Source organism: Ursus arctos, unplaced genomic scaffold (assembly GCF_023065955.2).
Source record: "Ursus arctos isolate Adak ecotype North America unplaced genomic scaffold, UrsArc2.0 scaffold_19, whole genome shotgun sequence".
Lineage (NCBI taxonomy): Eukaryota > Metazoa > Chordata > Mammalia > Carnivora > Ursidae > Ursus > Ursus arctos.
The window spans coordinates 45,210,204-45,237,044 of NW_026622863.1; the positions used below are offsets into that span (position 1 = coordinate 45,210,204).

Sequence of the window (26,841 nt, forward strand, 5' to 3'; positions counted from 1 at the left end):
CAAGGAAGGCTCTTCGACACTGGGCATGTGACTTAACCTTCTAGGGCCTCAGCGTCCTCTTAACACAGGGAAAAACAACATTTTTTTATTTATTTGAGAGAGAGAGAGAGTGAGTGTGAGCAGGGCAAAGGGTAGAAGGAGAGGGAGAAGCAGGCTCCCCACTGAGCAGGGAGCCTGATGCGGGGCTCGATCCAGGACCCGGGATCATGACCTGAGCTGAAGGCAGAGCCACCCAGGCGCCCTAACTTCTGGCTCTTAAAATTACTTTGTAATTGTAATGATTTCCAATTATCGGTGTCAGCCATCCTGTTCGGTGGCTCTCTCCCTCCCTCCCCCCTCCCCTGTGCAGCCTGCGTCTCTTAGGAAACAGTAATTTCTCTGGGCTGTCGCAGGAAGTCCGTGAAGTGGCGACCTCACTGCGTGTGTGTGTCCTCTCCCTCTTCTCTCCAAGCTCTTCTACCACCCCCGCTCAGGTCCCCCTCACTTCTCTTTCCTGGTATCCCCAACTCCCCAGAGATCCCTGACCGGGGAGTCGGGCCTCCGGGTTTGAACCCGGTCTGCACTCCCCAGCACCTGGGCCTGGGACCCGTCTCCTGACAGGCAGGATGCGCTAACAGGGCACCAGCCTCCCGGGCGGGGCGAGGATCAGGCAGGTTAATACATATGGAAGCACGGCCCGTAGTCAGCCCTCAGTGTGTGCCAGCTGTGACTCTCGTGTTCCTTATCGTTAAATGTCACCCTCATTGTCCTCGTCGCTGCCCCTTGGGCTCTGCTCGCAAGTCCCAAAGGGGAGGCCCGGGGACCTCCTCTCTTCTGCGCTCAGGTTCGGTGTCACCCACCTGGTGACTTAGCATTTGAAAAAATGAGTTGCCAGCATCTCAGACATGAGACTTGACACCAGAATCGGGACTTCCGGTTGCCCCGGCCCGTTGGGAGACGTGGCAACAACCGGGCTGCTCGCCGTATGCCAACAGCCAAACAGAGCGGGGCGGCGGCTGCCTCTCCTGCCAGCCATCTGCTCACCCGCCCGGCACCCGGGTTCTCTGGGAGCAGTGGGGTTTGAAACCCAACTAGAAGAGGGGGGGGCCTTGCACACCTGGAGTTCCATGAAGGCATCGAAAGTACTATTTCTAATTTAAAAAACTCCCTTCAAGCCAGCATCTACCGAGGGCCGTGTGCCAAGCACCGCGAGGCCCTTCATGAGCGTGTGTGCGTCGTGGAATGCTGCCAGTGACCTTAGCGGGGGGCGGGAGGGGGGCTGTTACCGTCATCACCTTTCTCCAGAGGAGGGAACATCATCAGCAGCCGCAGTCCGAGGTCTTTCCACGGGGGGAGCCATTATCCACTTTGTAGTGCTGGCCGGGCTCTCTTGACCCATGCGAGATCCTGCAGGCATCTGAGTTTGTACCCCAGCGTGGGAAAGGGTAATGGTTAACGTCGGCCGTCCGTTTGCTCTACTGGCAGCTGGCGTAAGAGCTTTGTGTGGATGAATTCCCACTTGTAATGTGCACAGCCACCTTCGAGGTAAATGGTACTATCACTCCGTTATTCCCACTTTGCGTAGGAGCAAGCAGAGGCACGGAGAGGTTACGTCACCTGTCCAAGCGCACGTAGCCAGTCAGTGGCAGAGCCAGGATTGGAACCCAGACGGCCTGGCTCCAGAGTTCATCACCCTGCTCAGCTGCCTGTCGGGCAGGGGCCCGAGGCCGGTGCCTGCTCCTGCCCCTAACCTCCGACCTCTTTCCCTACAGGTGGTGGGCAGCTCCCTCCTCTTTGTGCATGACCACACTGGCCTGGCCAGGGTCTGGATGATTGACTTCGGCAAGACAGTGGCCTTGCCTGACCACCAGACGCTCAGCCACCGACTGCCCTGGGCCGAGGGCAACCACGAGGATGGGTACCTCTGGGGTCTGGACAACTTGATCCACCTCCTTCAGGGGCTGGCCCAGGGTTGACCCACTTGCCCACTGCCAGGTTTATTTATTGGATGGTGCCCATCTGGCTGGTGGTACCCCGAAATTGGCTATGGGGGGCTGACCGCGGGGATGGGAGAGGTTGTGTTGTACACCACGTGAGACCAGAGTGGAAGGTCCGAAGGGCCTTGGAGACCAGGTAGCGCCAGGCCCTTTCATGATAGGGAGGTTTTAAAACTGGAGGATGGGTATGACATGGCCACATCCCACGGTGAATCAGAACCAGATTGGGTCCTCCGACTAGCCAGGACAGTTTCTGAGGGGCTGCTGGAGACCATAACTAAACCATGAGCCCTGACAGAACACAACTCGGATGCCACAGGGCACAGGCGTGATGTGGTGCCTCTCACCGTAGGAATGACTGTAATCACTGCCTCCTGTCAGCCCCCTCGGCTGCGAGCTGGCTCCTGGAGGCCGGGGGAAGGTCACTCTCATCACTGGTGTGCTGGAGAACCAGGCCTCACATGTGAACAAAGGCAGGAGCACCTGTCTGTTCTGGCCCCATCCGTTCATCTGGGAGCCATTCCAGTGCTGACAGACTCTGGGGAGGGTGTGACACCATGGGGCCGATCTGAGAGCTGCTGCTGTGGGGCGGGACCCAGTTCACCCTGTCCTGCCCTCCCCCCTGGCCCCATGGGATCCTCCCCGCTCCTGAAAGAGCTCTGCTGAACCCCTGCACACCAAAACCACAGCCACATCCCCGTGCTGGCACTGTGACCAGCACAACCTTGTTCCTTGGGCACCAGCCTCAGCCTTGAGACTTCCTCCTTCCACCCCTTACCCCCTTTCCCTTGCTCCTGGCCAGCTGGTGGCAGGAAGGGCTTTCAGCCATGGAAAAGCAGGTTTGGGAATCAGAGGTGCAGGGTGGTGGGGCCACTGGCTGTGGCCTGGGGCTTGCAAGCCTGGTCCAAACCAAAGACCCTAGTAGCACAGCCAAGGATAGGTGATGCCCCCCCCCCCCTCCAGCACCTGAACCTTTGGCTTTCCTAGCCTCTGAGGCTGGGAACCAGGTGCCTCCCTCTTCCCTAAGCTGAAGCTCATGTGTCTTCCAGGCCTGAGGAGGTGTGCTCCTTTTCTACTGACCGTCTTTATACTTATTTATATGAGAGAGGTAGTCGTTAGCTGGGGCAGTGTTGGGGAACAGAAGGCAAAATCATTTCGTGTGCTTCCCCCCCCATGACGACGCCCCAATAAATTGCACAGTCACGGTCAACTTTGTGGATTTTTTCTTTCGCATCTGGGGTGTGTGGGCTCAAAGCTCCCCGTTAGTGCTGGGTGGGGTAATGGGATCATGAGCAGTTTGGGGTGCACAGGAGGCCGCTTCACTCGGCATTCACCCAGCTGCTGCTCTTGTGCCTGGCTGTGTGGGACAATGTAGGGAACAGATGAGTGACTGAGACAGCTCCCAGCTGCACCCTCAGGGCCTCCTAGGACAGTGCACCAGACAGCATCAACCAGGGGGGCAGGGCCGGGGTGCTCTGGCACAGGCGTGAGAGCAGGGGCGCTCCTCTTCAGTGAAGAAACACCACACTGTACAGCCGCTCTAAGTAAGACCCTTTGCCGGGCACTGGCTACACCGGGGACCAAGACAGACTTGTTCAGAGTGGAAGCAACAGGTTTTTCATTCAATCAATAACCTCTTTCTCCACCCCCATTTGTATAGCTACTAACTGCCGGGTTTGAATCCTGGCCCTGCCATTTGCCGGCCATGTGACCTCAGGCCAGTGACGGCACTTCTCCACGCCTCAGTCTCTCCACCTGTAAAATAGAGGAAGATCTAGTACCTTCCTTCCGTAGTTAGAGAATTTGCTGAGTTAAACTGGGCAAAGGGGTTGGCACACAGAAGCACTTTCTGTCCGTTTCTAAATCAGAACACATGGTGGGGGAGGGGCCGTACCTGGGGCTAGGGAGTCTTCTGAGCCAAAACAGAATTAAGGAGTTACTGTTAGCAGAGGCTTGGGTGCAGGGGAATAGGACACTCGAGTGACCTGGAAGGCCGGTGTGGCTGGTGGCAGAAAGCATGATGAGCTGGGGCTGAGAGAGTTTAATCCCTATTCTGTGAGCAACCACGATCTGCTGGAAGCTTCTCTGGAGGCAAGTGGTAAGACCTGGGTTGCATTTTGAAAGGCAAGGCTTCCTAGGTTCCATGGGAACAGATGCTGGGCGGCAGCTAGCGGTCCGGTGAGGAGGCTCCTGCACGTGTCCAGAGAGAGAGGAGGGTGCTTTAGAAGAGGCTGGTCACCAGTGAGAAATGGCTGGCTCCAACATTCAGGTCGGGCAGACAGGGCCTGTGGGTTGAGCTGTGGTCAAGTATCTTCCCTGGAGAGGGAACTTGGCTGGCTGGCTCCTGGCTTGAACCCCAGCCACACATCAGGAGCCCAATACAGGGGGGTGGGCGTGGGAGAAGGGGATTGGGACCCATGGACTGGGGCAGGAGGGGGACTCCTCATGGAGGATCTCTGGCTGAAGGTCCTTGGGAACGCAGCCCACACCTGCGGGCTCTTGTGAACGGAGAAACAAGCACTCTTATGGTGACAGAGCCAAGCTGTGGCCAGGGCCCTGTCAGTGTGGCTCAGGGCTGCCGCAGGCTAGTGGCTGGAGTCCCGTGGTCTGAGGAGCAGGGCCTGGCCACAGAGGCCGGCCCGCACTCCGCCAGCAGGCACCACGTACGCCCGGCCGTCGGCGGCCCGTGAGGGCGAGAAATCTGTCAGCTGTAGGTTGCTGTCCCGGACCTGGTTGTAGTCCCACAGCTGGTAATGCCAACTCTTGCCCTGCTTGGACAGAAGGTAGACGGCTCCTGGGGAACCTTCTTCTGGCAGGGCTGGTGGCTGGCGGGGTGTGCTGGGCACTGGGTGGTACAGACCTGGCAGCTCGGGGTCCTCGGAGTAGCCGAGGCTTGGCACGGCCCGCACACCCAGCAGGACCCCTGCGAGGAGAGGGGAGGCTGTGAGCGGGAGTGAGCCCTGACTCGGTGCTGCCCTTTGGGGTAGGTGTGGGTGCTGCCTCCACACTGCGTCACGGAGCAGTCGGCGGGGCACACGGCTGGGCTGGGACTGGACCCAGGGTGTCCTGTCCGGCTTGAGGGCTACAGGCTTTTAGATCCTGGCTTCTACAGCTGGTAGCAAAGACGGGGAGGTGGCGTTCAACCAAGCAGGCATCATCACCCAGTGGTTTCCTGCGGTCTAGTAAGAGAATGCTCAGAGGAGCCCGGAGCCCTCGAGGCCACGGACCCAGGCATGGGGAGCCTCCCAGGCCACCTAACATGCAAACCAGCCTTCTTGCAGGTGGGTGGAATGAAGACAACAAGGCCGATTGAGGCCAGCACTGACCGACACATGCAACATGCCTGTGCCGTTCAGACTTTTATATGCTTTGCCCACTGTCACCCCAATTTCCAGACAGAGGAAGGAAAACCCAGAGTCTCAGAGCCCGGAAGTGGCTGGACCAGATCTGGAGCCTAAACTGTTTGATCCTAAAGTCCATGTTCTGAGCTTCTATTCATGGAAACCCTGACTGGCAGATACTGAGGCACCTGCTGCCTGCCAGGTCCCTACTAAGTATCCTGTGGGGATGGGGACAGCCCAGCCCTGGTCCCCGCCTTGGTACGGGAGAAGGGCCAGTGTCACGTTGAGAGTGTGGGGGTAATGGGGGGCTGGGGAAAACAGGGTGAGCATATAGGAGTACGGGGGGGGGGAGACCCACCTGTGCTCACGGCCCAGTGGGCCTTGTAACCCTTCCTCTGACACGGCTCATGGTTGAAGTCCTCGTCGTAGCTGGTGCAGGGGGTTAAGGCCAAAGCTGTGGTGTGGCCCTGGGACCCGCCCACACTTCTCCATCCCCACCCAGCTCCTTCTGGGCCCTGGGATACGGGATGAGCAGGGGATGTCCGGAGACAAGGTGCTGCAGGACACGGGCTCTGCTGGGACCGCCCAGGCCACCGCAGAGCTGCTCAGCCTCGCAGCCCAGTGCCTCCTGGGCCAGCTTGCCCATGTCGGCCACTGCAAGGGTGACAGAGACAGATGGATAGCTGTGTGCCTGGCTGCACCTCGAATCATCACTGCAACTGCCACCTCTTCATACAAATGCAGAAAATGCGGCACAAAGAGGGTAAGCTGCTTGTCCACAGCCACCCAGCAGGAGGGGGCAGAGCTGGGCTGAGAATGAAGACAACCTGTCTCCAGAGTCCACCTCCCAATACTCTACTGGGACAGGGAGAAGGGCTTGAGCATTGGAATACAGTCCCCTCACAGGACTGGCTTGAGACCCTTCTACACCCAACTCACCAGAGAACATCTCTCCCTGGGCTGTGTAGCCTCTCTCCACGGCCATCTGCACCAGTCTCTCCAGGGGGACGCCGCTGGGCGGTGCCAGGAGCGTGCCTGCCATCCACAAGGCCACCAGCCCACACCTGGGGAGAGACAGGCCCAGTCCTTCCACCCCTAAGTCTTGTCTTTACTGAGCCCCCTCTGCCCCGGAAGCTGGAGTGTAAGGAACAGGTCTGCTGTGCTGGGGGAGTTTCCCTTTTCCCAGTCCTGGTTGGGAGACCTGACTCTGCTTCATGGGGGAGAGGGTGACCTCGGCCTAAGGCTAGGGCTGGAGGGCTGCAGGAAGGGCAGGAAGGTGGGGAGAGAGGTCACCTGGCTTCCAGGAGGAGGGGCCGAAGCAGAGTCAGAGGTGAAGACTGCTCACTTGCTTACTTGTCTGTTCCAACAGTTTACTGCGCATGCACCAGGGACCCCACCCTCCAGCCCCCGTTTCCCTCCCCTCTGCCTCCTCCCAAGATGCCTGGGATGAACCCAGGCCTCCCACTCTACAGATCGGTCCTCAGGAAGCACAGCAAAGGCAGAGAGGGGTCAGAGTCCCAGATCAGGGCACGTACTGAGGACCTTCCTGGATGAGGGAGGGCAGGTCGGCACAGAAGAGGATCCACTGCAAGTCACTTCTGAAACTGAATCAGAGCGTGCTCAGATCACATGGGAACCAGCTCCTAGATCCCCCCCCCAAACCCCCGCCCCCGTGAGGTGTGACTGGGAGTGGAGTGTTGAGGGGTGGGGAAAGGAACCCAGGTCTGGCTGTCCTAAGGCCAGAGGGCAGCTCCAGTCTCTGATGCTGACTTCCTTCTCCCCTGATGAGGCACGTCTCCCTTCCTGAGCCTCCATGTCCTCATCTGCTCAGTGGGAATCATCCTTCCACCTGCTGCTCCCTGCTCCTTCTCTCGGTTATTATAGGGGCAAAGAACAGATGTGCAAAATCTTTGCAACTCGGAGCCAGAAAAATGGATTTATTACAGGAAATTTCTCGAAGGGATGTCTCTATACCCAAACCCTTCCTGTGACTTTCAACCCTTCTCAAGCCTCTTTAATAGGGATGAAAATCCCTTAACTTGGCCTAGAGTAGAACCAGGTAAGGGTATGCTCCAGGCCCAGGACATCACCTGGATAATGAGCCCTTGGAGGCCTGCCCCACCCCACCCTTGGGGAAGTAACTCAGAAAATTTTGATCCTGATGCAGCCCCAGGGCTCAGCAGGGGCCGGGCAACATGCTTATCCAGTATTTCTGTTCCAGGCCAGTGAACAAGGAAGGCTGGGGGGAAAACCCAAAACTCCTGGTTCCGTTTGAAGCACCATCCTGATGGAAGATGGTAACACAGCACAGTGGCTAAAAGCATGAAGGCCTGCTGCCAGAGTGCAAACTGGGCTCTTCCAAGTGAAGAGTGGCTAAGTGACTTCACCTCATAAGCCTCAGTTTCCTCATCTGGAAAATGACACAATAGGTCCTATCTTACAAAATCACTGAGAGGTTGAAATAAATACCTAAACACATTTAGAATAGTGCCTTACAAATGTCCTAACCAAACAGCTTATAAACTTGTCTAGAGCGCTGGAAGTTTCTTCCGTGAGTCTGGGGCCTAGCTCCCTCCCACCTGGGTCTCTGGGTGCCCCAGCTTCCTCCTGGACCCCCCGACTGTCTCACCACCTCTGGGCCCACAGGTAGCCTCCCTCCCCGTGAACAGCCCTGCCACAGCTTGCCAGGGTCCTCAGGATAGTCCACCTCCCTCCATGTGGCGCCCATGCCCTGTGTGATCTGGCCCCCGTCCAACCTGTGAAATCCCATGTTTATACCACCTCCCCCCGTCCTGTTAAAGAAATATTTGCAGATTCCTGAAAAGAACACCTCTTCGTTTCAGCCTGCGCCCTGCACAGGCTGTTTACTGTCCTCATCACACCCAGGGCAGCTCTCAGGCCCCACTAACTCCCAGCTCAGCCAGGCCCGCCCTCAGTGCTCCCTCATTACAGCTCTGACCACTCGGGGCTGTCCCTGGTGAGGGAGGGCTCTGCCTCTGCCACTGGACTAGGTGCCTGTGAGGGCAGGATCTCTCTCTGGTGCAGGCACACCCTGACTGGGTCTAAGTAGGGAGCTGAGGCACTCAGGCTCTCTGACCTTGAGGAAATGGGAAACCCCAAGAGGAGACAGCTCAAGTGACCTGGGGCCAGGTGGTTCGGTGAGACCCTACCGGTCCTTGTGCAGCTTCAGGAGTCTCTTCACATCATCTCTGCTCCTGGGGACTGGGCCGGCCTTCTCTAAGGCCTCCTTCAGGAGCTGGCTCTTCTCTAGGCCGAACACATGAGGGGGAGCCAGTCCCCTGACAGGAGGTGGAGGCGGCGGTGGGGGTGGGGGAATAGGGGCCTGGAGACTTGCGGGAGGTGGAAAAGCTAAATTAGGGGTGTTTGGGGGTAGAGGAACTGGAGTGATAGGGGCTTGGGGAACAGGGGTTTGTGGAGGGGCTGGGGACTCGACGGGAGGAGAGCAAGAAGAACTCATTTTGGGGTCTATGGCATTCAAGTGCTGGAAGGTCAAGAATGTCTAAAATGAGTTAGTCGCGGGGATGGACGTTCTGAAGGTTTTAGCGCGGAGTTCCAGAACTTGCGTGCTGAGTAGTGGGCCTCAAAGACCAGGACTGACACCTGGAACCACGGAAGCAGGGAGTTAACAGGGCGGGTCCTTCAGCCGGAACTAGATTTGTGGTTTGGGGCTGGGCTGCAAGGCTCCAGGAGGGGAACTTAAGTTACTTTATTATCCGAGCCGAGGTTTGGAAACTCCGGAGTCAGATTTGGGAAAATGAAGGCTTGGATCTAGGGTGGGGTGCCCAAAGGGTGGGATCTGGGGGGCCGAGGGCTAAAGACCAGGGAATTTAGGCTCTGTAACCCCTCACATCCCAGGCCCTAGTTCCGAACCTTGGAGCTGAACTTTGAATCAGAGGTCAGGAGATCAAAAGGGCACCTGGCAGGGAGAATGGCTTAGTCGTGGAGAAGGTCCTAGAATCAGAGCGCAAAAGGAAAAGTCCTGTAGGTTGGGGAAGGCTCAGAGATCGGAGGAGGCTGAGAGCCGCGATACAGGCAAGTTAAGTAACGCAGCCTGAAAGTAAAACGCGCCTCCCCTTCCAGCAAAATGGCGGCCGCAGCACACATTTTCCCCCCATCACGTGACGGGACTCGCGACTCGTGTCCGCCCCTATCGCGTCACGTGACAAGAGAAGCCGGGGCCGTGGCCGGTAGAAGAGGCTTTCAAAGGACCGCCCCGGAAGAGACCGAAGCTTGAGCGGCTTCTCCATTGGGAGGAAGCGCGTGAGGAGGCGTGGCCTTCGCTGACTGGTCCGTAGAGCATCGGGCCGGGTTGGGCGGGGTTTTCTGCCGAGGCGGGAACCCAAATGTCGTTTTGATTGGCAAGATTTGGGCCCAGGGGCGAGACTGACTCTGATTTGTCAAGGTACTGAGTTTCCGCGCGGGATTGGTTTGCAGAAAGACAAAGGCGGGACCAGGAGAGGAAGCTTTTGTAGTCTGCTCTCAGAAACGTAGGAGGCGACACTTGCTGGAGCTGCGGCTCTGTTGGTGAGTAATCTCAGGCAACGGCGGCCGTCGACGCCGGGCGACCGGAGCGCTTGCCGCCTGGGCCTTGTTGCGCCTCGTGTGGGGAAACTATCTTCCCGCTGCGCGAGGTTAGGGCGAATCAGAGTCGTGTCTTTCTTTAACTGGCTCATACATCCGGGTTTTTTCTCCTGGGCCGCCCTTTGAGCTCGTGGGCCAATGGGATTCGTCACTTAGGGCGCTCCGCGTAGAGCATCTTGGGACTCATAGTAAACCTCTGGACGTTTCCCTCTACCACGCGGGGTGAGGAAGCAAGTGTCCTGCTTTCGCTTTTTTTCCAAGCTGTGCCTCCTTCCCGCCTCTCTTGAGTTCCTCCTGGAAGGAAGATCCCTGAGCAGCCCGTGAAGCCCGCTTTGGAGCAAAGAATTTGGAGAAACCCAGGACTGAAGTTACCTTTTTTCCTTCTTTCAGCTCTACCTCGGCACCTCTCTCCATGGCAGTTCCCGAGACCCGCCCCAACCACACTATTTATATCAACAACCTCAACGAGAAGATCAAGAAGGATGGTGAGTTCTGGGGATAGTCCAGACTCCAGGTTACCTCGCAGGAGCCGGCCCCCTTTTCCATCCCCCCGCATTCACTTTTCCTCCTTCGCTTTCTCCAGCCAAACTGTCAGAGTTAATCCTTCAGCCTTTGTACACGCTGCTTCCTGTGTCTTTAACGCACCTCCAGTCCATCTTACACTCTGGCCATTAGCCTGGTCACTGTTGTTCATCCTTCAAGGTTTCAGCTCATAGGACTCCTCCCAGAGGCCTTTGGCGTCCTCTTTCCCCTCAGGTGCCTGCTTCTGACTTCCCATAGGCCCTGGACATGTTCCACTCAAGCCCTCATTGTTCTGGGCTGTTAATGGGGTTGTCTGTGCTGGTCTGTGAGCTTCTTGAGGGTGAGCGCTGGGACGGTCTTGGTCACCGCGATGTTTTCAGTGACCAGCCCACGATGGAGGTGTTTGATTTCAAAAAGAAAATGAAATAATGGTAAGATGGCTAACACCATCATCAGGTACTGATTCGTACCTCTTTACTGCATTAAATTTGCACAACAATCCTTCAGGAAGGAGCTGTTACTCCTCTTTCTCAGATTAAGAACCAGACTCCAGTGATGTGACTTGCCCAGGGTCACACAGCAAGGTAACGTGGTTGAGGCCACCAGTGTGGAATTCGACTTAAGAACTCGATTCTTGACATTGGACGTATTTTTCCATTTTCTTCATCACTTTTATTGAATTTCGTTTTCTATATTTGAAAATTGAGTAAAGCTCGAATACTTTCTTTGCATGGATGTTATATGGATTACATAGCCAAACATCCATGCGGTCCTTCCTTTTATGGTATCCGGTTGTTACTAGGGGCTGGATAAAATTTACTTCATATTATCTCCTTAAGAAAATTCTCGGGTAGAACCAAAGGAGTTTGCTGGGATTAAGTTTGAGGTTACCAATAAAGTTACTATTGCAGAAAACCAGACAAGCCACGTAAATCCCGTATGTGTTTTGAGAGTATCATGCCCATCCAGTACTCTGTGATGCTGGGGAAACACTGGAGACAGAGTCCTGGCCCTGCTTGCTTGCTTGCTTTTTATCTTTCTTTCTTTTTTTTTTTTTTTTTTACGATTTTATTTATTTATTTGACAGAGATAGAGACAGCCATCGAGAGAGGGAACACAAGCAGGGGGAGTGGGAGAGGAAGAAGCAGGCTCCCAGTGGAGGAGCCCAATGTGGAACTCCATCCCAGGACCCCGGGATCACGCCTTGGGCCTAAGGCAGACGCTTAACGACTGAGCTACCCAGGCGCCCCATGGCCCTGCTTTCATGGAGCCACAGTCCTGTGGGGAGGGCAGACCTGCTTTCAGACAGTGGTAGCCCAGAGTAGCCAGGGCCGTGATCAGGGAAGCACAAGCAGAGTGGCCAGGACTGGGATGGGGCACCCCTGACAGAGGGGTTTGTTCCCTCTCATAGAAGACTAGATATTTCAGAGAAGCTTTCCAGGTAGAGGAAGCGGTGTGTGTGTTGTGATGAGGGAGAAGAGTGTTCCGAGCCTGGACCAACATGTGCAGATGTCTGGCGGCCAAAGAGAGCCCGAGCCATTTTGGAAACGACAAGTAGTTTTGTGTGTGAGGCTTGTGTCGCAGTCCCTCTATGCCTTCCAATGAGCAGAGATGGTTCACGGGATCTTGTGGGCAGGTGGGCCGTTAGACTTTGTCCTGAGGCCATCAGTGAGCCAGGCCAGGGACACAGACTGGTGTGAGGGTGACGCATGGAGGGTGAACTTGAGTGGGCAAGAGGGGAGAAGGGAGAGAGGCCCAGAGTCCGGGGGAATGACCGAGGCCCAAACTGGGTTCGTGGGGGTAGAGAGAAACACCAGAAATGGCATCAGGAGAATTTTTGATGAATTTTCCCAAAATGCCTTTGCTTCCCTATTTACTCCACTATTTTCTTTTCTTCCCTCACATAGTCTTTCAGCAGGTGTCTTCAGCTCACATGCTTCCTTTGGTTTTTTGTTTTTTGTTTTAAGGATTTTATTTATTTGTCAGAGAGCACAAGCAGGGGGAGCAGCAGAGGGAGAAGCAGACTCCCCGCTGAGCAAGGAGCTCCATGCAGGAATCAATCCTGGGACCCTGGGATCATGACCCTAGCCAAAGGCAGACGCCCAACCGACTGAGCCACCCAGGTGTCCCTCAGATGCCTTCTTTGCATAAGATTGGTATTTTTTCCTGTCAGGTGTGGTAGTTTGTCAGTGAGATACGGTGGCATGGGGTTCAGGTGGACTTGGGTCCCGATTCAGGTCCCCGCTCTGTAGCTTCTCCCCGGTACCTTCAGGACACTCTGAGCCAGTGACAAATCCTCCGAGAGCCCATTTCCCTGTTAGTAAAATTGAGACCGTTCTGGTTGCTCTCTCACGAAGTGATTGTGAGAATTAAGTGAAGTTTTTTCCATAAAACATTTAATGTTATCGTTATTCATGCAAGTGTTTTTGGAGGAGCGTGGTGCTGGAGTCTGCGCTCAGCCTGGGGCCACTGCAGTAAGCAAATTGGAGGGGCTTGTAGGTGAGGATGGCTAAAACAAGTAAGCAGATGTGATGTCAGGAGGCGGGAAATACCGCAAAGGAAAAGCAAGTAGGGTACGAGGAGACGGGAGAGTGACTACAGGGCACCTTTATTAAGACAGGATGGTCGGGGGAGGTCTCTGAAGTGGGAACACTTTGCCTGAGACCTGGTTGACTAGAAGGAGGCAGCTTTGTACCCATCAGGAGAAAGGTCCTTGTGGTGGAGGCAGCAGCCAGGGCAAAGGTCCTGAGGCAACATCTTCATACTGGCCTGGGAAAGGGCTGTGAGGCCAGTGTGACTGGAGATAGGGAGTGGGGTGGAGTGTGGGGAGACCAAGTTGGAGAAGGTGGCCAGGGCCACCTCACACAGGCACGGGTCAAGGTGCTAGTGACAGGGAAAAGCATGCTCACATTTATCGAGCATTCGTCATGGGCCCTTTTTTATGTGGGCCTCCTGTTCTTCATCCAGCAGCACGGGGGTTGGGGGGGGTGGGCAGGTACCGGTATCCTCCGTGCTCTCAGAGGCGCCCCCACAACCCACCCCAGTGGTTCTTGGCTGCTTCTGGGATTGCTGGCCCTTGAGGGATTGCTGGGCCTCACTAGGCTCTGAAAAAGGAACTCAGACCCCAGGACAAGGTACCAAGACCTCCAGTCACCCACAGGCCTTCCCTTCTTCCCCCTGCAGAGCTGAAGAAGTCCCTCTACGCCATCTTCTCCCAGTTTGGCCAGATCCTGGATATCCTGGTTTCCCGGAGCCTGAAGATGAGGGGTCAGGCCTTTGTCATCTTCAAGGAGGTCAGCAGCGCCACCAACGCCCTGCGCTCCATGCAGGGTTTCCCCTTCTACGACAAGCCCATGGTGAGCGCTGTGGCTGTGGAGGGTGTGCGTGTGCTGTAGAGTGCTGTGGCAGATGGGGTGGGTCTGGACCTCCTGTCACCTGTAGTCCGGTCCCCTAAAGTTGGGAGTCTGTCTGGCTGTTTGTCAGCCTTCACTGCTCTTTGTATTAGGGCGTAGGGTGGGGACACCCAGTGACCGAGGGAGCCCCCAGCCCTGCCCTTTCAGACCCTAGATGGTGACGACCCAGAGGGGTCAGGGCTGGGATAGGGGAAGTGCACAGAGCTTGGGGGAGCTTGGGGGAGCTTGGGGGAGACACCTCACCCAGGGCTCAGGGAAGGCTTTCTGGATGTGAGGCTCAAAGGAGAAGGACTAGCTGGGGAAGCTGGGGGAAAAAGTGTTAGGTAACCGGGAGCATTTGTAGTTGAGGAAGTAGGTCAAGTTGGTTTGGCTGGAGCGAAGGGTGAGCGTGGGGTGGGGATGCTGGGGAGCCATGGAAGGGTTTAGGGAGGTGACTGGCTGTTGGGGAGAGTGGATTAGAGGTGGGAGGTTAGGCAAGGCTGGGTAGGGCTCCCAAGGTGTGAGAGTTCGGGGCAGGACCAGGGCAGGGGCCATGAATGGGTAGAAACGGGTGGGTTGCAGGGGTTCAAGAGACCAAGTGGACAGCCAGGGTGGGTGCATTCTGGGAGGTGGGGAATGGCTTAAAGTGCCCTCCCTGAACTAGCATTCCTGCCCCATCACTGGCAGCCATCTTTGATTCTTGGGGCCTTTTCCCTTATCCCTCTGTCAGTTGAGTTTCACCTGATGGGAATATGCCTCCTTGAACCAACTCCCCTGGGGAGGGAACAGCAAGTGCTGGTATGTCCAGGTCCCAGGCGGGTCACCTCCTGTGGAAGACAGTGGGCCCCGGGAGCCATGGGGTAGCCTGGAACCCTCCCTTCCATGTGGAGAGTGTACTGATTTGCCTGCTGTCGCCTCTGGGTGTGAACCCCAACCTTGCGCATCTTCCATGACTTTCTGGAGCAGCTGGGAATTAGCTCTTGAAGTATAAAGACCAGATCTGTTCCCCAGATCACCGCTCAGACCATTTCAAACACTCAAGCAGGAGCGAGTTCCATCAGGGTGTCTGTCAAGCCTGCCTTCGGAACCACCATGCTGCCCTGTGGCTGTCCTCCCCTGTGGCAATGCTGGTCTCTGCTTGGACCCCTGCTCCCCACAGGCTCTTCTCCCTGCGTGGCTCCAGTGCTGCTTCCAGCACACCAGTGAAATCTCCTCGCTTCCTGCTTAGGACACTCCGTGGCTCCCAGCTTTCTCAGGAGAAAAACCCCAAGTTTCAGCACAGCCTCCAGAGTCGCTCGTTGCCTCTGTGATCTTGTCTCCCCCCTCCCCACCCCGTTGAACTTGAACATGCTGCATACCTTGTCTACCATTTCCTTTGCTAGAACGCTCTTTTCCTAGATCTCCCTCCCTCTCTCTTTCTGTCTCTACACCAGTGTCACTTCACTGAGGCCTCTTTTATTTATTTTTTTTTGTATGTCCTCATTATTTTTTTTTAATGGTTTTTTATTATATTATGTTAGTCACCATACAGTACATCCCCGGTTTCTGATGTAAGGCTCGATGATTCATTAGTTGCGTATAACACCCAGTGCACCATGCAATACGTGCCCTCCTTACTACCCATCACCGGTCTATCCCATTCCCCCACCCCCCTCCCCTCTGAGGCCTTCAGTTTGTTTCTCATAGTCCATAGTCTCTCATGTTTCATTCCCCCTTCTGATTACCCTCCCTTTCTTTATCCCTTTCTTCCCCTACTGATCATCCTAGTTCTTATGTTCCATAGATGAGAGAAATCATATGATAGTTGTCTTTCTCTGCTTGACTTATTTCACTTAGCATTATCTCCTCCAGCACCGTCCATGTTGCAGCAAATGTTGAGAACTCGTTCTTTCTGATAGCTGAGTAATATTCCATTGTATATATGGACCACAGCTTCTTAATCCAGTCGTCTGTTGAAGGGCATCTTGGCTCCTTCCACGATTTAGCTATTGTGGACATTGCTGCTATGAACATTGGGGTGCATATGGCCCTTCTCTTTACTACATCTGTATCTTTGGGGTAAACACCCAGTAGTGCAATGGCTGGGTCATAGGGTAGCTCAATTTTTAACTTTTTAAGGGACCTCCACACTGTTTTCCAGAGTGGCTGTACCAACTTACATTCCCACCAACAAGGTAGGAGGGATCCCCTTTCTCCACATGCTCTCCAACAATTATTGTTTCTTGCCTTGTCAATTTTTGCCATTCTAACTGGCGTAAGGTGGTATCTCAGTGTGGTTTTGATTTGAATTTCCTTGATGGCTAATGATTTTGAACATTTTTTCATGTGTCTGTTAGCCATTTGTATGTCTTCATTGGAAAAGTGTCTGTTCATATCTTCTGCCCATTTTTTGATTTGTTTATTTGTTTCTCGTGTATTGAGTTTGAGAAGTTCTTTGTAGATCTTGGATACCAGTCCTTTATCTGTAGTGTCATTTGCAAATATCTTCTCCCATTCCGTGGGCTGCCTCTTAGTTTTTCTGACTGTTCCCTTGGCTGTGCAGAAACTTTTAATCTTGATGAAGTCCCATAAATTCATTTTCTCTTTTGTTTCTCTTGCCTTTGGGGATGTATCATGAAAAAGGTTGCTTTGGCCAATGTCGTAGAGGTTGCTGCCTATGTTCTCCTCTAGAATTTTGATGGATTCCTGTCTCACTTCGAGGTCTTTCATCCATTTGGAGTTTATTTTTGTGTATGGTGTGAGATAGTGGTCAAGTTTCATTCTTTTGCATGTAGCTGTCCAATTTTCCCAGCACCATTTATTGAAGAGACTGTCTTTTTCCCACCGGATGTTTTTTCCTGCTTTATCAAATATTAGTTGCCCAAAGAGTCGAGGGTCCATTTCTGGGTTCTCTATTCTGTTCCATTGGTCTATGTGTCTGTTTTTGTGCCAGTACCATGCTGTCTTTGTGATCACAGCTTTGTAGTACAGCTCGAAATCCGACATTGTGATGCCCCCAGCTTTGTTTTTCCTTTTCAGCAGTTCCTTGGAGATTCGGGGCCTTTTCTGGTTCCATACAAATTTAAGGACTATTTGTTCCAGTTCTTTGAAAAATGTCCTCGGTATTTTGATCGGGATAGCATTGAAAGTGTAGATTGCTCTGGGTAGCACGGACATTTTAACTATGTTAATTCTTCCGATCCATGAGCATGGAATATCTTTCCATCTTTTTATGTCTTCCTCAATGTCTTTCAAGAGTGATTTATAGTTTCTAGAATATAGGTCCTTTACGTCTCTGGTTAAGTTAATTCCAAGGTAACGTATGGTTTTTGGTGCTATTGTAAATGGGATGGATTCCCTAATTTCTCTTTCTTCGGTCTCGTTATTCGTGTATAGAAATGCAACTGATTTCTGAGCATTGATTTTGTATCCCGCCACGTTACTGAATTGCTCTATAACTTCTAATAGTTTGGGAGTGGCTTCTTTTGGGTTTTCCATATAGAGTATCATGTCATCTGCGAAGAGAGACATTTTGACTTCTTCTTTGCCGATTTGAATACCTTTGATCCCTTTTTGTCATCTGATTGCTGTTTCAAGGACTTTTAGTACTATGTTGAATAATAGTGGCGAGAGTGGGCATCCTTGTCGAGTTCCTGATCTTAAGGGAAAGGCTTCCAGCTTTTCCCCATTGAGAATAATATTTGCAGTAGGCTTTTCATAGATGGCTTTTATGAGATTGAGAAATGTACCCTCTATTCCTACACTCTGAAGGGTTTTAATCAGGAAAGGATGCTGTATTTTGTCAAATGCTTTTTCTGCATCAGTTGAGAGGATCATATGGTTCCTGAGTCTTTTCTTGTTGATATGATGTATCACGCTGATTGATTTGCGAATATTGAACCACGCTTGCATCCGAGGTATGAATCCCACTTGATCATGATGGATAATCCTTTTAATGTAATGTTGGATTCTATTAGCAAGTATCTTGTTGAGGATTTTGGCATCCATATTCTTTAGGGAAATCGGTCTGTAATTCTCCTTTTTGAGGGGGTCTTTGCCTGGTTTGGGGATCAAGGTAATATTGGCCTCATAGAATGAGTTTGGTAGCTTTCCTTCTGTTTCTATTTTTTGAAATAGCTTTAGGAGAATAGGTATTATTTCTTCTTTGAATGTTTGGTAGAATTCCCCAGGAAAACCGTCCGGGCCTGGAGTTTTGTTATTTGGAAGGTTGTTTATCACTGACTCAATTTCTTCATAATTAATTGGCCTGTTTAAGAAATCAATTTCTTCCTGTTTCAATCTTGGTAGTTTATAGGTTTCCAGGAAGGATTCCATCTCTTCCAGATTGCTTAGTTTATTGGCATATAGCTGTTGATAAAAATTTCTAATAATCCTTCCAATTTCAGTGGTGTTCGTCGTGACCTCTCCTTTTTCATTCATAATTTTAATAATCTGGGTCCTTTCTCTTTTCTTTTGGATAAGTCTTGCCAGTGGTCTGTCAATTTTATTGATTCTCAAAGAACCAGCTTCTAGTCCTGTTGATCTGCTCTACTGTACTTCTGGTTTCTGCTTGATTGATTTCTGCTTTAATTTTGGTCAGCTGCTTCCTCGTGTGTGGATTAGGCCTGTCCCTCTGTTGCTGTTCCAGCTTCTTGAGGTGAGAATATAAAAACTGCATTTTAGATTTTTCTATTCTTTTGAGTGAGGCTTGGATGGCTATGTATTTCCCCCTTAGGACTGCCTTTGCAGTATCCCATAGGTTTTGGACTGTTGTATTTTCATTCTCATTGGTCTCCATAAATTGTTTAATTTGATTTTTGATTTCCTGGTTTATCGAGTCATTCCTGAGCAGGATGGTTCTTAGTCTCCAAGTGTTTGAGTTTCTTCCAAATTTTTCCTTGTGGTTGAGTTCCAATTTGAGAGCGTTGTGGTCTGAGAATATGCAGGGGATAATTTCAATCTTTTGGTATCGGTTGAGACCTGTTTTGTGTCCCAGAACATGGTCTATTCTTGAGAATGTTCCATGGGCATTAGAATAGAATGAGTATTCTTTGGTTCTGGGGTGTAGTGTTCTATATATATCTATGAGGTCCAACTCGTCGAGTATGGCATTCAAAGCCTTTGATTCTTTGCTTAGTTTTTGCCAGGGTGTTCTGTCTATTTCTGATAGTGGAGTGTTGAGGTCCCCTACTATTAATGTATTTTTATCTATATGTCTCTTTATTCTGGTTAAGAGTTGGCTTGTGTATCTTGCTGCTCCCCTGTTGGGGGCATATATATTTATAATTGTCATATCCACTTGTTGAATACTTCCTTTAAGAATAATATAGTGCCCTTCTGCGTCTCTAACTATAGTCTGTAGTTTAAAATCCAATTTATCTGATATGAGAATTGCTACCCCAGCTTTCTTTTGAGGTCCATTTGCATGAAAGATGGTACTCCATCCCCTTACTCTCAGTCTGAATGCATCTTTGGGTTCGAGATGAGTCTCTTGTAGACAGCAAATGGATGGGTCATTTCTTTTTATCCAATCTGCAACCCTGTGGCGTTTTATGGAAGCGTTCAAACCATTTACATTAGCGCTAAGAACTGAGAGATACGATTTTAATGATGCCATGTTGCCAGTAGTCTTTGTTTGTATCGGTTGTGACTTTCTTTTGTATATCACTCTTGGGGCCTTTTTACCTTTATAGAACCCCCCTTAATATCTCCTGTAGGGCTGATTTCGTGGTTACGAAATTGGTTAATGACTGGCGATTCTGAAATGTCTTTATTTCTCCATCAATTCTGAATGACAGCCTTGCTGGATAAAGGATCCTTGGCTGCATGTTTTTCTCTGAAAGAGCTTTAAAAATGCTCCCCCAACCTTTTCTCTCATTCCAGGTCTGTGTAGACAGGTCTGACGTAATTCTGATGCCTTTGCCTTGGTACGTGAGAAATTTCTTTGCCCTGGCCGCTTTCAATACTGTATCCTTGCATCTAATATTTGCAAATTGCACTATGACGTGACGTGGCGTAGGTTTGTCGTGGTTGAGTTTGGGAGCGGTCCTCTCTGCCTCTTGGACACGAATGTTTGTTTCCCTCGCTAGATTAGGGAAGTTTTCAGCTACAATTTGTTCAAATATCTCTTCTAGACCTCTGTTTTTCTCCACCCCCTCAGGGATGCCAATGATTCTGACATTGGAACGTTTCATTGAGTCAGTAATCTCCCGTAACCTACATTCGTGGGCTTGGATTTTTTTAAGACCATCTTCTATTTTCGTTTTTTCCTCTATTAACCCATCCTCCAATTCACTAACCCTTTCCTCTGCTTCTGCGACCCTGGCCGTCAGAGCCTCTAGTTTTGCCTGCATTTGGCTCATAGAATTTTTAATTTCTGTCAGATTCGCTCTCATTTCTGTCCTTAGGGATTCTATATTCTCAGTAACCTTTTCGTTAATACTTTTTTCAAGTCTACTCATCATTTTGACCATCGTTACTCTGAATTCCATTTCTGATAATTTGGTTACATCCATATCCATTATTTCTGTGGCAGAGGCCACAGACTCACTGTCTTTTCTTTGCTGGGGGGGGCTTCTCCTTCTTGTCATTCTGATGAGGAGAGGTTGTGGGGTTGTCCAGAGCCCAAATTATTGACTGGGTCCCAGGCCGTGCCCCTTGTTTTATAGGGATCTTAGGGATGTGGGCTTCTTCTTTAAAGATTTTATTTATTTATTTATCTGAGAGAGAGAGAGACAGACAGCAAGAACGGGAACAGAAGCAGGGGAGTGGGAGAGGAAGAAGCAGGCTCCCAGCGGAGGAGCCCGATGAGGGACTCCTTTCCAGAACGCCGGGATCACGCCCTAAGCCGAAGACAGGCGCTCAATGACTGCGCCACCCAGGCGCCCGGGTTGTGGGCTTCTTGATTTTTCAGCCTGCCTTCTGTATTCTGGGGGAGGGGCCTGCCGCGCTGATACTCAGGCAACCCTGTTTGGGTAGAGTCTCCGTGTCCCCTGCGAGGGGGGTTGGGGATGGGCACTCTCTGAGCCGGTATTTCCAGGCTTTTGTTCTCTGGCGGCTTTCCCTGGCGGTCTGTTATGCCTCTTCTGAGAGTCAGAGCAGCAGAGGCTGGATTGTCACAGAACAGAGGGATTGCGGCCCGTTCTCCACTGATGTTCTGGCCACTTTAACTCTGTTACTGTTGGTGCTGCTCAACCCTGCAGCGTCCCGGGATGTGCGCCCTACACCCGGCGTCCCTGCCCTCACTTCCAGGGCCGCTGCGTCTCTGTCCTTTGTGTTTCTACAAACGCCAGCCGCCCCGCGCGCTCCCGGATCTCCGGGTCTCAGTCTATGCCCGGCGAGCACACCGGGATTCCGGAGTTCCGTGAGAAGCCTGGTGGCGCGCGCACCTGGTTCAGGGTCTCAGTCTGCTGTTTCGCGGGTGCCGACCGCGAGTCCGCCCGCTCCTCCGTGCAGGTGGCCCGCCAGCCGCCCCGCGCGCGCTCCGGGAGCTCCCGGTCTCAGTCTGGATCCCGTGAGCACACCGGGATTCCGGTGTTCCATGAGATGCCTGGTGGCGCGTGCTCCCGGCTCACCGGTCTCAGTCCGCCCACTCTCTCGGTGCTGTCCGTGAGTCCATCTGCTCCCCCGTGCAGGTGGCTGCCGCTTCCCGGCGCCCGAACGCGGCGGCTCCCTCCCCTTTCCGTTTATCTTCCGATATCTGTGCGCTGTTTCACGGCTCCCCACTTCGTACCTCAATACTCAGCGCTGGAGATGTTCATTTGTAGAGATCCAGATGTATCTTCCTGTGTCTCCGGCTGATTCCGTGGTTGTTTAGGCTGGTCTGGTACCTATCCAGCTCGACTCAGGGGACCGGCTGAAAAAGGGGTCCCCTACTCCTCTGCCATCTTAACTCCCCTTCACTGAGGCCTCTTTTAGCCACATTCCGAAATTTTCGATTTTTACCTTTTTCTTTTTTTTTTCTTAAGTAGGCTCCACGCCCAGCCCGGGGCTCGAACTCACAACTCTGAGATTGAGAGTTGCATGCTCTGAGTCAGCCACTTTTTCATCTTTTTCATTGTATCTTTCTCGCCAAGTACAGCATGAGGGCAGGGGCATTTGATGGGCTCATTGCTGTACCCCCAGAGTAGAGGTTCTCCATAGATCGGTGAGAATGAGCTTTAGCCTGGGGGTCTAAACTCTTGTGTGACCCCCCCCCCCCACATAGTGTTCCTGTCCTGGCCTTGTTTCCTTAGGCTTCTGCCTTTGGCCCGATGCTCAGAACTGTCCCATCTTCTCAAAATCCCAGCAACCCACTGACCTAACACGGTAAGTGTGCCAGCTACTGTTCCAAGCACTTAAGTTCCTTTAGTCCTTAACAGTCAGGAAATCTCCACAATCCCCATTTTACAGATGAGGTTGTTAAGGCCAGGCGATTTCTGTAACCTTACCGAGCTTCTGGTGAAGGTCTGGTTTTGCACCCAGGCAATTTGGCCTTGAAGGCTCTTCACCCTTCCGCTCTCTGTTTGGCAGCGCATTCAGTACGCCAAGACTGACTCGGATATCATTGCCAAGATGAAGGGCACCTTCGTGGAGCGGGACCGCAAGCGGGAGAAGAGGAAGCCCAAGAGCCAGGAGACCCCAGCAGCCAAGAAGGCCGTGCAGGGTGGGGCAGCTGCCCCCGTGGTGGGGGCTGTCCAGGGGCCTGTCCCGGTAAGCCAGGGCCCAGAGATGCTGCTCTTTCCCCATCAGGTCTGCCTTAGCCTTGTGGCCTGGCCTGTGGGCACAGGGTTGGGGGGGGGGTAGAAGGTCTGCCCTTGGGGTTCTGGCCCCCTCCCTTTCCATTTCCTTTCAGAACTTGTACGCCTCTCTCTGAGGGATTGTGCACTTGGGTGATGGACTGCACTTGGAAATGCTTCTGTGCTGGCCTGACTTTTTTGGGAGTTTTCTTTCTCTGTGTTTCCGTTCCTTGGTTTCTTTCTCCCCTTGACCTTGATCTTGTTGTCTGTGCCTTAATGTCTATACAGAAAATCCAGAGGAAGCCACGAACCAACTTTTTTGGATTAATTAGTGAATTTAATTTAGCAGGCTCGCCAGAGATAAGGTCAGTGTGGAAGAAGTCAGTTTTATTCCTCTGTGCTAGCAGCAAACAAGTAGACTTCAGATTTAAAAATAGCTCAGGATTAAATCCAACAAAAGGTGTGCAAAAACCACCCACTAAAAATATAGACCATCACTGAGAGAAATGGGATGTGAATTCAGCAAATGGACGGGAGACTCAAAACTTGTTAAGATGCCAGTCCTCCAAATTGGTCTAACACTCAACACAATTCCAATCAAAATGCCAGCAGGAATTTGGGGGACATTAGTGGCCCATTGCCACAGGCGTGTGGAAAGGCAAGGCCAGGTTGATGAGGAGAATGAAGCTGGGGGGCCCGCTCTAGTCATCAAGATAATGTGATGTTGGGGAGGAAGATGGACCAGGTGGCAGAAGAGAGTCCAGAAATAGGTCCACACAGGCATGGTTTCTCAGCGGGTGAAGGCTCCACCCGCAGTCCAGTGGTGAAAGGATTTTTCTCTTTTTTTTGCTAAAAAATGATGCTGGACGGATTGGATGTCTATGAGGCAATGAATTAGTCTTAACTCCGCTATATAAGTTAATTTGAGATGAATCGTAGACCTCAGTGTGGCAGCTAAAACAATAAAGCTTCTAGAAGGAAACAGGAAAATCTCTTCATGACCTTTGTGAGGGCCCGAGAAGTAGAAACATCCTGTTTTCTAAGCAGCACGGAGAAAGCACGAAGTACTTCAGAAAAGCTAGATGAATTGCATCTACTCCTTGCTTCTGGGTCTCCACGTTGGCTTTTGTGCCCAGTCACACACTATTTGTCCGGCTTTCACCAATGCCAGCTCACTTTCTGTCTGGCGTCAGCAGCGGAGCCGGGGTTCCTGCCCAGCCTCCCTGGTCTTACCTACTCCCCTGTTCCACACCCAGCTTTTTGTCAACCTTTGAGTCCTGTGGTTCCCGCTCTGGCCATCCTGTCTCCCCTGGAGGCATGAGTTGTGCGCCTGTGGGCGCCAGAGCTCCCTTCTCCCCGCCTCCCCACCACGCCTCCCATTTCTCTCTGCCTCTGCCCTGCCCGTCTCTGTCCGTCTCTGCCTTCCACTGTCTGTTCCTCTTTTCTCTGTAGGTCCGGTTTTTCTCTCTCCTCCCTTAAAGTGTGTTTCTGGAAGGAAAAGCGTAGCATGCTCTTCATAGTGTTTATTTCCACTCCTTTTGTTAATAGGTGTTAGCATTTGATTTTTTTCCAGTCTTTTTTTTTTTTTTTTTTTTTTTACTCCTACACTGATAAACGGTTGGATCACATTGGCCAGTTTTTCTATGTTAAAATTTTTTTTTTAAGTTTCTAGTTTGCTGTCCACCTTGAGCCTGGGTCAGTTTTGCTCCATCCGTTTTCCTTTGGGTGACCTTTGTCTCCGTGGGTGCCTTGGGCTCTCTCCCTGTGTCATTCACACCCTAGGTCTCCTGATACTGTCTGGTCTTCTCTGCCTCCAGCGGGTCAGCCACCCCGCTCAGCCCTGCCCTCTCTCTCTCTGCAGGGCATGCCTCCGATGACCCAAGCGCCCCGCATTATGCACCACATGCCTGGCCAGCCTCCCTACATGCCGCCTCCTGGCATGATCCCTCCTCCAGGCCTGGCTCCTGGCCAGATCCCGCCAGGGGCCATGCCCCCACAGCAGCTTATGCCGGGGCAGATGCCGCCTGCCCAGCCTGTAAGTGTCTCTTTCCCCTGGGATCTCATAAACAGCTAGAACATGGGAATAAAAAGGGACAAGTGGGGGTTCTGTTGTAGGGGCAGAGAGGGATTGACAGGTCTGCTGGGGAGCTTGGGAGGGTCAGGGTGAGGCTGGAGCGGCGACCAGAACTTTATCGGACCCGGTGAACTTCTGTGGAGCACCCGCTGTGGCCTGTATTCTGGTGGGGGGGGCAAGGCGGTGTAGACAGGCAACATCAGGGATGTCAAGTAAAGGGGCCAGAAAGAATTCAAGTGGGGCGGGGGTGGGAAACAGGAAGGCAGTAGGTCCCCCACTAGACTCATGGGCTCTGTCACTTCCTTGCAGCTTTCAGAAAATCCACCAAATCACATCTTATTCCTCACCAACTTGCCCGAGGAGACCAACGAACTCATGCTATCCATGCTTTTCAACCAGTAAGTGGGGCCAGTAGCTGGGCAGGGGCCAGAGGGCGACGGCCAGGAGATGGCACCATGGGGCCAGGCCTCAGAGTTCTGCTGGTGGAGCCCTGAGCCTGCTTAGGAATTTTAGGCAGGACAGTGACTGGAGGCCTAAAAGGTGGGAGGCCAGGCTCACAGCCCGAGGAGGTGTGGTAATGGCAAGCCTAGGGCATAGCAGCGCGGGACCTTCCTCACCTTTGTCGGGGGTGGGGGAGTCCCTGGGCCTCATCTTTGCAGCCTCTAAATCAGAAAAATGCTAGGTGCGTATAAAGTAACAGTGAGATGGCATCGAGCACTGGCTCGAGGCCCAAATCAGCTACAGAATCAAACTGCATTGGTGGGGGGTGGGGATGATTGAACCCTCACGTGCTGGTAATGGGGTGTAAACCGTATGGCTATCGCGTAGGGTAACTGTTCACTGTTCAGTAAAGGAGGGGGTATGTGCTCACCTGACGACCCTGCTTCTAATCTTAGTATCCTAAAGATCCTCTTAAGACGAGTCCCAAGAGGTGTGGGGTTCATTCCTCCGGGCGGTGGGGAGTTGGAGGCGGCCCGGGCAAAGGAGAGAGGTCAGACGTGCTACTGGCCGTGGCCTGCTCTGGGGCAGTTGGAGGAACAGAGCAGCGCGGATGGTTCTTTGTAACAGTGCCGACAGGGAATTTTGAGAAACTCCGTAAGGCAGAAAAAACAATATCACACGTATATCCTTCTGTAAAACAATACGTACTTTGTAAGAACAGCGGCAGAAAGTGTCCCCAGCAAGCAAGAGGATGGTTGCCCGATGGGGAAGGAAGTTAGGGAAGAGAAGGGGGAAATGAGAGAAACAGCGGATCATAAAAAGTCAAGGTAGTGTTTATTTCTGGAACGGGGTGGGTGGGTTATGACTGGGGAAGGACGGGGTGGGGGCAGTGTCCTGTTTCTTTTTATTACTATTATTTTTAATTTTTTTTTATTTTTTGAAGATTTTATTTGAGACCGAGAGAGAGAGAGCCTAAGCAGGGGGAGGGGCAGAGGGAGAGAGAGAAGCAGGCTCCCTGTTGAGCAGGGAGCCCAATGCGGAGATTGATCCCAGGACCCTGAGATCATGACCTGAGCCAAAGGCAGACGCTTCACCGACTGAGCCACCCAGGCGCCCCCATGTGTCCCGTTTCTTGTTCTGAGTTGTGGTTGCATAGGCATAGGTGTTCCCGTTGAGGTACTTCCTTAAATGATACCTGTGTGTACTTGGCTTGTGTTGGGGTTACCCCAATTAGCACTGGGTGCATTTGGGGTGCGTTGTAGGATCTTAGCATCTTTGGCCTCCACGCTCTAGATGCCAGAGCATTTGGGGGAGATGCTGAGTCTGGATCCCTGAGGTCTCTTCCCATCTTTCAGGTTCCCTGGCTTCAAGGAGGTCCGCCTGGTCCCCGGGCGGCACGACATCGCCTTTGTGGAGTTTGACAACGAGGTCCAGGCGGGGGCTGCTCGTGATGCACTGCAGGGCTTCAAGATCACGCAGAACAACGCCATGAAGATCTCCTTCGCCAAGAAGTAGCACCTTTTCCCCCTGCCTGCCCCTGCCCACTGTTCTGGGGCCACCCCTTTTCCCCCTTGGCTCAGCCCCCTGAAGGTAAGTCCCCCTCGGGGGCCTTCTCAGAGCCGTGTGTGAGTGAGTGGTCGCCACACAGCATTGTACCCAGAGTCTGTCCCCAGACATTGCACCTGGCGCTGTTAGGCCGGAATTAAAGTGGTGTTTTTGAGGTCTGGTTTTTCACAACCATTTGTCGTTTTTATTTTCTTGTCCTCTGTGCCGCCTTTTCTTGCACTTCAGAATAGG

At 52.5% G+C, this 26,841-nt stretch overlaps 3 protein-coding genes across 6 annotated transcripts in view; 2 read left to right on the forward strand and 1 right to left on the reverse strand.

Moving 5' to 3' along the window:
* The window catches only part of ITPKC (inositol-trisphosphate 3-kinase C), a 15,906-nt gene extending 12,720 nt beyond the window's left edge, over window positions 1-3,186 (forward strand). The window contains exon 7 of the mRNA XM_026482256.4: window positions 1,752-3,186. Within this exon, the coding sequence (XP_026338041.1) occupies window positions 1,752-1,955 (204 nt within the window). The 3' untranslated portion in view covers window positions 1,956-3,186. The remainder of the gene's footprint in view (window positions 1-1,751) is intronic.
* Window positions 3,183-9,433, reverse strand: ACTMAP (actin maturation protease). 2 transcript variants are annotated; one of them, XR_008960144.1, is made up of 7 exons: window positions 8,488-9,417; window positions 6,853-6,921; window positions 6,257-6,381; window positions 5,842-5,971; window positions 5,676-5,746; window positions 3,871-4,899; window positions 3,183-3,731 (listed from the first exon to the last, which is right to left on the reverse strand). XR_008960144.1 is itself a non-coding variant. In XM_026482259.4 (6 exons), the coding sequence occupies exons 1-6, from the start codon at window positions 8,793-8,795 to the stop codon at window positions 4,562-4,564; spliced, it is 1,041 nt and encodes a 346-aa protein (XP_026338044.1). In that variant the 5' UTR covers window positions 8,796-9,433; the 3' UTR covers window positions 3,183-4,561. The 2 variants fall into 2 exon arrangements, 1 of the variants encoding a protein (XP_026338044.1); XM_026482259.4 differs by having other exon boundaries at window positions 3,183-4,899; window positions 8,488-9,433.
* On the forward strand, window positions 8,345-26,781 carry SNRPA (small nuclear ribonucleoprotein polypeptide A). 3 transcript variants are annotated; one of them, XM_044378108.3, is made up of 9 exons: window positions 8,345-8,475; window positions 9,419-9,625; window positions 9,773-9,862; window positions 10,310-10,404; window positions 13,625-13,797; window positions 22,324-22,503; window positions 24,391-24,564; window positions 24,913-25,001; window positions 26,400-26,781. In XM_044378108.3, the coding sequence occupies exons 4-9, from the start codon at window positions 10,332-10,334 to the stop codon at window positions 26,557-26,559; spliced, it is 849 nt and encodes a 282-aa protein (XP_044234043.1). In that variant the 5' UTR covers window positions 8,345-8,475; window positions 9,419-9,625; window positions 9,773-9,862; window positions 10,310-10,331; the 3' UTR covers window positions 26,560-26,781. The 3 variants fall into 3 exon arrangements, with proteins under 3 accessions (XP_044234043.1, XP_026338047.1, XP_026338049.1); XM_026482262.4 differs by lacking the exon at window positions 8,345-8,475 and adding an exon at window positions 8,542-8,626; XM_026482264.4 differs by lacking the exons at window positions 8,345-8,475; window positions 9,419-9,625; window positions 9,773-9,862 and adding an exon at window positions 9,931-10,141.
* The last annotated feature ends 60 nt before the right edge of the window (window positions 26,782-26,841 follow it).

What these genes read in the sequence shown, in the direction of transcription:
- ACTMAP (XM_026482259.4), bottom strand. Translation starts at nt 8,795, where the DNA reads ATGAGTTCTTCTTGCTCTCCTCCCGTCGAGTCCCCAGCCCCTCCACAA. An exon ending in CCAGGGAGAGATGTTCTCTG is followed by an intron (nt 5,972 to 6,256) that starts GTGAGTTGGGTG and finishes TCACCCTTGCAG; the next exon opens with TGGCCGACATGGGCAAGCTG. An exon ending in GGACATCCCCTGCTCATCCC is followed by an intron (nt 5,747 to 5,841) that starts GTATCCCAGGGC and finishes CCCCTGCACCAG; the next exon opens with CTACGACGAGGACTTCAACC.
- SNRPA (XM_044378108.3), top strand. Translation starts at nt 10,332, where the DNA reads ATGGCAGTTCCCGAGACCCGCCCCAACCACACTATTTATATCAACAAC. An exon ending in CGAGAAGATCAAGAAGGATG is followed by an intron (nt 10,405 to 13,624) that starts GTGAGTTCTGGG and finishes TTCCCCCTGCAG; the next exon opens with AGCTGAAGAAGTCCCTCTAC. An exon ending in CTATCCATGCTTTTCAACCA is followed by an intron (nt 25,002 to 26,399) that starts GTAAGTGGGGCC and finishes CCCATCTTTCAG; the next exon opens with GTTCCCTGGCTTCAAGGAGG.